Here is a 12,056-nt window from a genome sequence, read left to right on the forward strand (position 1 = left end):
ACAGACGTGAGCCACCTCGCCTGGCCCAAGCTTCTCTCTTATCTATGACGCATAGATGTAATAATAGTACTTATTGTGATATATTTATTTTCTTAAATCCTTTTATTCTAAAATAAAGCCTACCTTTAAAAAATTATTATTATTTTTATTTATTTATTTATTTGAGACAGAGTCTTGCTCTGTCGTCCAGGCTGGAGTGCAGTGGCAATAGCTCACTGCAACCTCCGCCTACTGGGTTCAAGCGATTCTCCTGTCTCAGCCTCCTGAGTAGCTGGGATTATAGGCGCCTGCCACCATGCCCGGCTAATTTTTGTATTTTCAGCAGAGACGGGATTTCACCATCGAGATGAGGCTGATCTCGAACTCCTGATCTCATGATCCACCTGCCTCGGCCTCCCAAAGTGCTGGGATTACAGGCATGAGCCACCGTGCCTGGCTAAAAAAATTAATTTTTATCAGAGATGAGAGTCTCACTTTGTTGCCCAGGCTGGTGTCAAACTCCTGGCCCCAGATGATCCTCCCGCCTTGGCCTCCCAAAGTGTTGGGATTACAGGCATAAACCATCATGGCTGGCCAAATCCTAGTTTTTGGAACACAGTCTTGTGCCACATAATGACATATCAACCAACCACAGACCACAAATATAACAGTGGCCCCATTAGATTAGAATACTGTATTTTTACTGTATTTTTTCTATATGTAGATATGTTTAGAGACACAAGTACTTACTGCTGTGCTACCACTGCCTGTCTTATTCAGTACAGTCTCATGCTGTGCAGGTTTGTAGCTGAGGAATAATAGGCTGTACCATCCAGCCTAGTGCATAGCAAGTGATAGCATCCAGGTTGTGTAAGTCACTCTAGAATGTTCCCACAGTGCCGAAACGGCCTAATGCATTTCTTAGAGCGTATCCCTGTCGCTTAACAATGCATGACTGTAAATAATTTGGGACTGGGGACAAAGCATCTTTTTATTTACTTATTTATTTATTTTTTGAGACGAAGTCTTACTCTTTTGCCAGGCTGGAGTGCAGTGGTGTGATCTTGGCTCACTGCGACCTCCGCCTCTCGGTCTCAAGCAATTCTCCTCCCTCAGCCTCCTGAGTAGCTGGGATTACAGGCGCGTGCCACCATGCCCGGCTAATTTTTGTGTTTTTAGTACAGATGGGATTTCACCATGCCAGCCAGGATGGTCTCGATCTCTTGACCTTGTGATCCGCCCACCTCGGCCTCCCAAAGTGCTGGGATTACAGGCGTGAGCCACTGCGCCTGGCCGGGACGAAGCATCTTTTATTTGGACCACAGCTTCATGGGAGCTTCTGCTCTGTTTTCTTGTTTCACTGAAAGATGAAGCCTCAAATATGGCTGTGGTCCTGAGCCAGAGAAGATGCTGTAGAGAAAAGCATTCTGTGAAGAGTGGGCAGACATGAGCACAGCCTCGATGCGTGGGCATGGCCTTGATGCGTGGGTCTTTCTTTCCCACAGGTGCTGCGAGTGGCTGAGATGCTGCGGTGGAGGGGAGGCCAGGCCCCGCACTGTCTGGCTGGGGCACCCCGAGAAGAGAGACCAGAGGTATCCTCGAAATGTCATCAACAATCAGAAGTACAATTTCTTCACCTTTCTTCCTGGGGTACGTGCAGGCAGGGATCGTGTTCTTTTCTTTTTTGCATCACAAATACATGCGTTGGTACAGATGTTATGTCATGTTGTGTCATGTCATGTTATTTTTTAGACAGGGTCTCACTCTGTTGCCCAGGCTGGAGTGCAGTGGCGCAATCTTGGCTCACTGCAACCTCCGCCTCCTGAGTTCAAGCGATTCTCCTGCCTCAGCCTCCCGAGTAGCTGGGATTATAGGCATGTGCCACCACGCCTGGCTAATTTTTGTATTTTTAGTAGAGATGGGGTTTCACCATGTTGGCCAGGCTGGTCTTGAACTCCTGATATCAGGTGATCCACCCACTTCAGCCTCCCAAAGTGCTGGGATTACAGATGTGAGCCACCTTGCCCGCCGGTACAGTCTTAAAAGACTGAGTTCCCTGTGGCAGATGTCGGTGACTTTTCTGTGCCACCTTAGTCCCTGGTTGTTCATCTTCCCTGGGTTCAGCACTGGGTAGTGGTGGGGTGGAGGTGGGGTGGGGTGGAGGGGGCACCTACCTTCTGTCTGCAAGGCTATGTGACCCTACCTGCTCAGTTAGAGTAACTTCACATGTATTTGGTGTGCTAAGCCTAAGAATGAAAAAGACATTCTGGGGACCTAGCATTATGACCAAAACAGCAGAAAAGAATGTCAGCAGTGCTTAAATTTCCCCCCATCATGACACATGTAGTCAATATTGGCAAGTTGGGAGATAATAGCTTAGAGGAGAAAAAATAAAGATGCATTTTAATCTTACCATCTATAGAGAGAATTTTCATTAATATTTTTGCTAATAATAAATGTTTCTGGTGGCGTAACACTTCCACATTAACTTACACAAATCTGTGGACATGTACTCAGCAAACCTTTCCCCCAATATGCACATAAATTAAATATCTATTTTTATCCAGCACAGCCTCCAAACACACACCAGTTGACTTTGAGAAGCAGCAGTAGCAATCAGCTCCAATGCAGAAAGGAACATAATGGCAGTGTTAGATATTGAGTGATAGTACAGAGGCACAAATCTATTATATAGTCGAGTTCAAGGTCAATTGGAATTTTTTTTTTAGAGACCAGATCTCACTCTCTTGCCTGGGCTGGAGTGCAGTGGCATGATCAGAGCTTATTGCAGCCTCAGACTCCTGGGCTCAAGCCATGCTCCTCTCTCAGCCTCCCAAACAGCAATTTGAATTTTTTTTTTTTTTTTTTTTGAGATGGAGTCTCGCTTTGTCGCCCAGGCTGGAGCACGTGAGCCATCTTGGCTCACTGCAACCTCTGCCTCCCGGGTTCAAGCAATTCTCCTGCCTCAGCCTCCCAAGTAGCTGGGATCACAGGCACCCACCACCACGCCTGGCTAATTTTTTGTATTTTTAGTAGAGATGGGGTTTCACCACGTTGGCCAGGCTGGTCTCAAACTCCTGACCTCAGGTGATCCACCCACCTTGGCCTCCCAAAGTGCTGGGATTATAGGCATGAGCCAACGCCCCCAGCCATGAATGTTTTTAAGGGTGATTTTGACTATATTCATTGCCAGTTTCCTCAACTCCCCCCAACTCTCAGTACCTTAAGTGAGGAATAGGTTTATTCTCATTCATGGAAAGTCTGATGCAGACTGGGCCATGCTCCTCCATTTCCTGGCTATGCCACCTGGAATATGTGGTCACCAAAGTCACCAGGGTGGTGCAAGAGGCACCAATGGCTCTTAGCTGCCTTAGCTTCAAGGAGACACAGTACTTCCATTCATTACCTATTGGCCCAAACTAGTCATGTGGTCTCAGTCTGACTCTCGGGTGCATGCCAGTGGTCAGAACCACACTAGCACCCAGCTGCTCCCCAGGGGAGGATTTGACTGTGTTATTTTATGGAGTTGAGGTCATATTGTGGATATAACATTTATTTTTTTGAGACAGAGTCTCTCTCAGTTGCCCAGGCTGGTGCACAATGGCGTGATCTCAGCTAACTGCAACCTCCACTTCCCAGGTTTAAGCGATTCTCCTGCCTCAGCCTCCTGAGTAGCTGAGATTACAGGCACGTGCCACCACATCTGGCTACGTTTTTTATTTTTTAGTAGAGACGGGGTTTCACTATGTTGGTCAGTCTGGTCTTGAACTCCTGACCTTGTGATCCATCCGCCTTGGCTTCCCAAAGTGTTGGGATTACAGGCGTGAGCCACTGCACGCGGCCATGTAACGTTTTAAAAATTATTTTTTATTTTATTTTATTTTTTGAGATGGGGTTTCACTTTTTATTTTTTGAGATGGGGGATTCACTGTCACCCAGGTGGGAGTGCGGTGACGTGATCTCGGCTCACTACTATCTCCGCCTCCTGGGCTCAATTGATCCTCCTACTTCAGCCTGTTGAGTAGCTGGGACTACAGATGCATGCCACCACTCTTGGCTAATATTTGTATTTTTTGTAGCAATGGGGTTTTACCATGTTGCCATGGCTGGTCTTGAACTCCTGAGCTCAAGCAATCTGCCCACCTCGGCCTCCCAAAGTGCTAGGATTACAGGCGTGTACCACCGCGTCTGGACATGTTGTGGACATAACTTTTTTTTTTCGAGATGGAGTTTTGCTATGTCACCCAGGCTGGAGTGTAGTGGCGCGATCTCAGCTCACTGCAATGTCTGCCTCTGTGTTCAAGCGATTCTCTTGCTTCAGCCTCCTGAGTAGCCTACAGGCGCCTGGCTAATTTTTTGTATTTTTGTAGAGATGGGGTTTCACCTTGTTGGGCAGGATGGTCTTGATCTCCTGACCTCGTGATCCGCCTGCCTCGGCCTCCCAAAGTGCTGGGATTACAGGTGTGAGCCTCTGCGCCTGGCTGGACATAACTTTTTTTTTTTTTGAGACGGAGTCTCGCTCTGTCACCCAGGCTTGAGTGCAGTGGCGCGATCTCGGCTCACTGCAAGCTCCGCCTCCCGGGTTCACGCCATTCTCCTGCCTCAGCCTCTCCGAGTAGCTGGGACTACAGGCGCCCGCCACCACGCCCGGCTAATTTTTTTATATTTTTAGTAGAGACAGGGTTTCACCGTGGTCTCGATCTCCTGACCTTGTGATCCGCCCGCCTCGGCCTCCCAAAGTGCTGGGATTACAAGCGTGAGCCACCGCGCCCAGCTGGACATAACTTTTTATCTTTCTTTTTGCACTCAACCTTATAGCATAAGCATTTTCCACAAAAACCTCCTCCTAAACAACAGAGCAAGACTCCGTCTCAAAAAAAAAAAAAAAAAATAACACAGTCTGGACACAGTGGCTCAGGTCTGTAATCCCAACACTTTGGGAGGCTAAAGTGGGAGGATCGCTTGAGCCCAGGAGTTCAAGACCAGCCTGGGCAACATAGGGAGACCTTGTCTCTACAAATAGCAAAAAATTTAGCTGGGCATGGTGGTGCATGCTTGTGGTTTCAGCTACTTGGGAGGCTGTGACAGGAGGATTGCCTGAGCCCAGGAGTTCGAGGCTGCAGTGAGCTATGATCACGCCACTGGACTCCAGCCTGGGTGACAGAGCGAGACCTGGTCTCAAAAAACAAAACCAAACCCCGAAACACATGTAACATAGTTGATGCCCCTGTGTGCCCCTCCATGTTAGATTTTACCCCTTCCCCAGGAAGTAACTACTCTTCTTAATTTGGTGTTTACAATTTCCATGTATATCATTATATACTCTTTCTTTTACAAATGATACTTTTATTACCCATGTATGTTTTTCTAAACAACATATGGAAGTGTTTAAACTGTGTGAAAGGTATCGTGTAAATTGTATTCTAAAGCAGGAATTTTTTTTTTTTTTTTTGAGACAGAGTTTCGCTCTTGTTGCCCAGGCTGGAGTGCAATGGTGCGATCTTGGCTCACCGCAACTTCCTCCTCCTGGGTTCAAGCAATTCTCCTGCCTCAGCCTCCTAAGTAGCTGGGATTATAGGTGCCTGCCACCACGCCTGGTTAATTTTTGTATTTTTAGTAGTGACAGGGTTTCGCCATGTTGGTCAGGCTGGTCTCGAACTCCTGACCTCAGGTGATCTGCCCGCCTCGGCCTCCCAAAGTTCTGGGATTATAGGCATGAACCACCACGCCTGGCTGCAGGAATGTTTTTAAATGTTATTCATTTCCTACCAAATGTTCCACATCTCATCAGACAAGCCCTGAGTGTCTTTCTCTGTTGTCTCCCTCCACTCCAGGTGCTGTTCAACCAGTTCAAATACTTTTTCAACCTCTATTTCTTACTTCTTGCCTGCTCTCAGTTTGTTCCCGAAATGAGACTTGGTGCGCTCTATACCTACTGGGTTCCCCTGGTAAGTTAATCGGCATTGTTTGTTCAGTAACCTTAGAGGTTTGGAAACAGAAAGTTCTTTCTCTCACTCAGGCATCTGGAATGGGATGGTGGCCTTGTAAGGGAAAGGATGCCTTTAGGCCAACACATTGGGAGTCTCTGAGATTTTAACGTTGAAGGTCCATTTCATATACCACCTGGATCAAACTATAGCAAAGCCTGCGCCATTCATTTATTCATTTAGCTGTTGGGTCTTGCATTATCTCAACAAGGATTTATTGTATGTTTATTGTATATGGCACAAGTCTAGACTCTGGGAACACAGTGGCAAATGAGAAAGACAAATTCCCCATCCTCATGGATTATATTACAGGTTGAGCATCCCAAATCCAAAATCTCAAATGCTTTAAAATCTGGCCAGGCACAGTGGCTTATGCCTGTAGTTCTAGCACTTTGGGAGGACGAGGTGGGAGGACTGCCTGAGGCCAGGAGTTTGAGACCAGCCTGGGAAACATGGTGAAAACCATCTCTACTAAAAATATAAAAATTAGCGGGGTGTGGTGGCACACGCCTATAGTCCCAACTACTTGGGAGGCTGAGAGGCAGGAGAATCGCTTGAACCTGAGAGGCAGAGGTTGCAGTAAGTTGACATCTGCACTCCAGCCTGGGTGACGGAGAGACCTGTCTCAAAACAAAAACAAAAACAAACAAAAAATTCCAAATAAATAAATCTAAAATCTAAAACTTGTTGAGCACTAACATGGGACTCAAAGGAAATGCTCACTGGAGCATTTTGGATTTCAGATTTTTGGATTTGAGATGCTCAACTGGTAAGGATGTCGCAGATGTCCCCCAATCCGAAAACATCTGCAATCTCAAACACTTCGGCTCCCAAGCATTCTGCATCAGGGATGCTCACCTTGTATTTGAATTGTTTTGTGAGATCACATTTTCTTTTTATCCAATGTAGAGTATTTGAGTGTGAGGGGTTGGAAAAGTAGCAGAATCTGTGCTTTTGTGCATGTGATGTGTAGCAGAACCGAGTAGCCCCTCTATTCCTTCCCTCGCCTCTTTTTCTTTCTCTGTTGACTTGGCAGATGGTGGTTGAGCACCTGCTGTGTGCCAGGCCCTGTGCTGGGTTCTAGGGGTGCAGCAATGAACAGAGTAGACAAATATTTCTGCCCTGCGGGGCTGACATTCGGAGGGAATAGACAATAAACCAATAAACGAAATTGTTACAAATTGTGAAAAGTGCTCTGAAGGTAACAGAATAAGGTCGTAGGACAGATGGGGTATCCCAGATACATTTAGTTTTTTTTTTTTTTTTTTTTTTTTTTTTGAGACAGAGTCTCGCCCTGTCACCCAGGCTGGAGTGCAGTGGCGCTATCTCGGCTCACTGCAAGCTCTGCCTCCTGGGTTCACGCCATTCTCCTGCCTCAGCCTCCCCGAGTAGCTGGGACTACAGGCGCCCGCCGCCACGCCTGGCTAATTTTTTGTATTTTTAGTAGAGACGGGGTTTCACTGTGGTCTCGGTCTCCTGACCTCGTGATCCGCCCGCCTCGGCCTCCCAAAGTGCTGGGATTATAGGCGTGAGACACCACACCTGGCTCTATTTTTATTTTTAATTAAAGAATTTGCTTTTAGGCCGGGCGCGGTGGCTCACACCTGTAATTCCAGCACTTTGAGAGGTTGAGATGGGTGGATCAAGAGGTCAAGAGATCAAGAGCATCCTGGCCAACATGTTGAAACCCCATCTCTATTAAAAATACAAAAATTAGCTGGGCGTGGTGGCATGCACCGGTAGTCCCAGCTACTCAGGAGGGTGAGGCAGAAGAATCGCTTGAATCCGAGAGGCGGAGGTGGCAGTGAGCGCCACTGTACTCCAGCGTGGTCAACAGAACGAGACTCTGTCTCAAAAAAAAAAAAAAAAGAATTTGCTTTTGCCCAGGCTGTAGTGCAGTGTGCAGTCATAGTTCACTGCAGCCTTGAATTCCTGTGCTAAAGGAATCCAACTGCCTCAGCCCCCTGTGTGGCTGGAACTACAGGCGCATGCCACCATGCCTGGATAATTTTTTTTTTAATTCATTTTTTTTCCTGTAGGTTATTGGGGTACAGGTGGTATGTTGTTACATGAGTAAGTTCCTTGGTGATTTGTGAGATTTTGGCACACTCATCACCCGAGGAGTATATACTGCACCCTATTTGTTGTGTTTTATCCCTTGCCCCCCTGCCCACTCTTTCCCCCATGTCCCCAAAATCCATTGCATCGTTCTTATGCCTTTGTGTCCTCATAGCTTAGCTCCTACATATTAGTGAAAACATATAATGTTTGGTTTTCCATTCTTGAGTTACTTCACTTTGAATAATCGTCTCCAGTCTCATCCAGGTCACTGCAAATGCTGTTAATTCATTCCTTTTTATGGGTGAGGAGTAGTCCATTGAATATGTATACCACAGTTTATCCACTCGTCGATTGATGGGCATCAATCTCTACTAAAAATACAAAAAATTAGCTGGGCATGGTGGCGGACGCCTGTAATCCCAGCTACTTGGGTTGGTTCCACGATTTTGCAATTGTGAATTGTGCCACTATAAACCTGTGTGTGCAAGTATCTTTTTTGTGTAATGACTTCTTTTCCTCTGGTTAGAACCCAGTAGTGGGATTGCTGGATCAATGGTACTTCTACTTTTAGTTCTTTAAGGAATCTCCACACTGTTTTCCATAGTGGTTGTATTTACATTCCCACCAGCAGTGTACAAGTGTTCCCTGTTTGCTGCATCCATGCCAACATCTACTGTTTTTTGATTTTTAGATTATGGCCATTCTTGCAGGAGTAAGGTGGTACCACGTTGTGGTTTTGATTTGCATTTCTCTGATCATTAGTGATGTTGAGCATTTTTTCATATGTTTGTTGGCCATTTGTATATCTTCTTTTGAGAATTGTCTATTCATGTCCTTAGTCCACTTTTTGATGGGATTGTTTGTTTTTTTTCTTACTCATTTCTTTGAGTTCTTTGTAGATTGTGGATGTTAGTCCTTTGTCAGATGTATAGATTGTGAAGATTTTCTCCCACTCTGTGGGTTGTCTGTTTACTCTGCTGACTGTTCCTCTTGCCGTGTAAAAAGCTCTTTAGTTTAGTTAAGTCTCAACTATTTATCTTTGTTTTTATTGCATTTGCTTTTGGGTTCTTGGTCATGAAATCCTTGCCTAAGCCAATGTCTAGGAGGGTTTTTCCAATGTTATCTTCTAGAATTTTTATAGTTTCAGGACTTAGATTTAAATCCTTAATCCATCTTGAGTTGATTTTTTGTATAAGATGAGAGATGAGGATCCAGTTTCATTCTCCTACATGTGGCTAGCCAGTTATCCCAGCACCATTTGTAGAAAAGGGGGGTCTTTCCCCCACTTTATGTTTTTGTTTGTTTTGTTGAAGAGCAGTCGGCTATAAGTATTTGGGTTTATTTCTGGGTTCTCTGTTCTGTTCCATTGGTCTATGTGCCTGTTTTTATGCCAGTACCATGCTGTTTTGATGCCAGTACCATGCTGTTTTGGTGACTATGGCCTTATAGTATAGTTTGAAATCAGGTAATGTGATACCTCCAGATTTATTCTTTTTGCTTAGTCTTGCTTTCACTATGCAGGCTCTTTTTTGGTTCCATGGTTCCATATGAATTTTAGAATTGTTTTTTCTTTTTTTTCTTTTTTTTGAGATGGAGTCTTGCTCTGTCGCCCAGGCTGGAGTGCAGTGGCGCAATCTTGGCTCACTGCAAGCTCCGCCTCCCGGGTTCACGCCATTCTCCTGCCTCAGCCTCTTCGAGTAGCTGGGACTACAGGTGCCCGCCACTACGCCCGGCTAATTTTTTGTATTTTTAGTAGAGATGGGGTTTCACCGTGGTCTCGATCTCCTGACCTCGTGATCCGCCCACCTCAGCCTCCCAAAGTGCTTGGATTACAAGTGTGAGCCACTGCGCCCGGCCATCTTTTTTTTCTTTTCTTTTTTTGAGATGGAGTCTCGCTCTGTCACCCAGGCTGGAGTGCAGTGATGTGATCTTGGCTCACTGTAAGCTCCGCCTCCCAGGTTCATGCCATTCTCCTGCCTCAGCCTCCCGAGTAGCTGGGACTACAGGTGCCTGCCACCATGCCTGGCTAATTTTTTTGTATTTTTAGTAGAGATGGGGTTTCACCTGTGTTAGCCAGGATGCTCTCGATCTCCTGACCTTGTGATCCACCCACCTTGGCCTCCCAAAGTGCTGGGATTACAGGCATGAGCCACTGCGCCTGGCCCAAGAATTGTTTTTTCTAATTCTGTGAAGAATGATGCTCTTGGCCAATTTTAAAGTTTTATGTAGAGACGGGATCCATTATGTGGCACAGACTCATCTCCAACTCCTGGGCTCAGGAATCCACCTACCTTGGCCTTCCAAGGTGCTACGATTACAGATGTGAGCCGACACGCCCAACTTATAAAATTTTTTTGACTAAGAGAAAGTTGTAAACATGAAAAAGATTTAGGCTGTCCTTAAAGAAACAAAAACAATAAACCTTTTTGCTGTTGGCAGCAGGTGAGGGATGATAAGGATTTGGTGTAGAGGTGCTTGTGGAGCGGAGGAAGCCAGATGCTCAGGGACCAGGGAGTGGGTGTGCATACGCCGTACGTGCCATGTCATCAGACAAGTGACCAACAGCTCTTGCCCTGAGAAGAGGAAGGGAGGTCATTTCTTCCACACAAGCAATGCAGGTGCTTCTGGAATGACGAGAATAGTTCTTTTCTGCTCCGAGTCATTTTGGGGTGAAGTAGCATCCTGAGAGCTAGAGAGGCCCTTCATCCAAGCATCCCTCCCCCTCTGATAACAGACATTCCTGCCTGTGTCAGGTGGCATGCTTAACCAAGTGCCAGGTGGTGCCTGCGCCTTTAAGCACTGATATTGTGATCATCAGGAAACTGTTTTTGTTTTTGCTTTTCGTGCGACAGAGTCTTGCTCTGTCGCCTAGATTGGAGTGCAGTGGCGCGATATGGGCTCACTGTAGCTGTCACCTCCCGGGTTCAAGCGATTCTCATGCCTCAGCCCCCTGAGTAACTGGGATTACAGGCACCCACTACCACGCCCGGCTAATTTTTGTATTTTTAGTAGAGATGAGGTTTCACCATGGTGGCCACGCTGCTCTCGAACTCCTGACCTCAAGTGATCTGCCCACCTTGACCTCCCAAAGTGCTGGGATGCCAGGTGTGAGCCACTGCGCTAGGCCTAGGAAACTGTTGGATTTACCTTATAAACTGAGATGCCCTAGAACTGGGCTGATGCAATAAAGCCCTGAGACAATGAGAAGCTCCTGTCGGCTACTCTGCCCAGTCAGGTACAAACAGGGAGCAGGAGTTGCCAGACCCAAGAGTTACAAACTCTGTTGTTTTATGTGAAATACCCTAACTTCATTTCAGTTTTTTAGTTTCATAACTGTTTACTATATACTTATATAAAAATCAAACCATAAGTTACTTTAACAAAGTTAGTCTACAATGTATGTAAAATATCATTTATCATATTGCCTTTTATTATCTTTTTAAAGTGTGGTTATTTGAAAGGTAGTACATTCACATGACTCAAGAAATATACAAATATCCCTTTTGAAGAATCTACTTTCATCTAGTTTTGCTTCCCAAATACTTTCATTTCTTGTCCTTCCCTCCAGAGTTGCTTTATGAACAAACAAGTACAATGAATAAAAATTCTTACAAGTTTCTTTTTATTGATTGATTCATTGAGAGTCTCACTCACTGTCACTCAGGCTGGAGTGCAGTGGCATGATCTGGGCTCACCACAACCTCTGCCTCTTGGGTTCAAGTGATTCTCCTACCTCAGTCTCCTGAGTAGCTGGGATTACAGACGTGTGCCATCACTCCCAGTTAATTTTTGTATTTTTAGTAGAGATGGGGGTTTCACTATTTTTGGCCAGGCTGGTCTCAAACTCCTGACCTTAAGTGATCCTCTCGCCTTGGCCTTCCAAAGTATTGGGATTATAGGCGTGAGCCACTATGCCCAGCCTGTTTCTTCTTCTTCTTTTTTTTTTTTTTTTTTTTTTTTGAGATAGAGTCTTGATCTGTTGCCAGGCTGGAGTGCAGTGGTGCGATCTTGGCTCACTGAAACCTCTGC

At 45.8% G+C, this 12,056-nt stretch overlaps 1 protein-coding gene across 1 annotated transcript in view; it reads left to right on the plus strand.

Moving 5' to 3' along the window:
* Nucleotides 1-1,484: 1,484 nt before the first annotated feature.
* ATP9A (ATPase phospholipid transporting 9A (putative)) overlaps nt 1,485-12,056 on the plus strand; it is a 135,328-nt gene continuing 124,756 nt past the window's right edge. The window contains exons 1-2 of the mRNA XM_032143172.2: nt 1,485-1,629; nt 5,814-5,927. Of these exons, the coding sequence (XP_031999063.2) occupies nt 5,889-5,927 (39 nt within the window). The 5' untranslated portion in view covers nt 1,485-1,629; nt 5,814-5,888. The remainder of the gene's footprint in view (nt 1,630-5,813; nt 5,928-12,056) is intronic.

The sequence above is a fragment of the Hylobates moloch genome, unplaced genomic scaffold (genome assembly GCF_009828535.3).
Source record: "Hylobates moloch isolate HMO894 unplaced genomic scaffold, HMol_V3 SCAFFOLD_21, whole genome shotgun sequence".
Lineage (NCBI taxonomy): Eukaryota > Metazoa > Chordata > Mammalia > Primates > Hylobatidae > Hylobates > Hylobates moloch.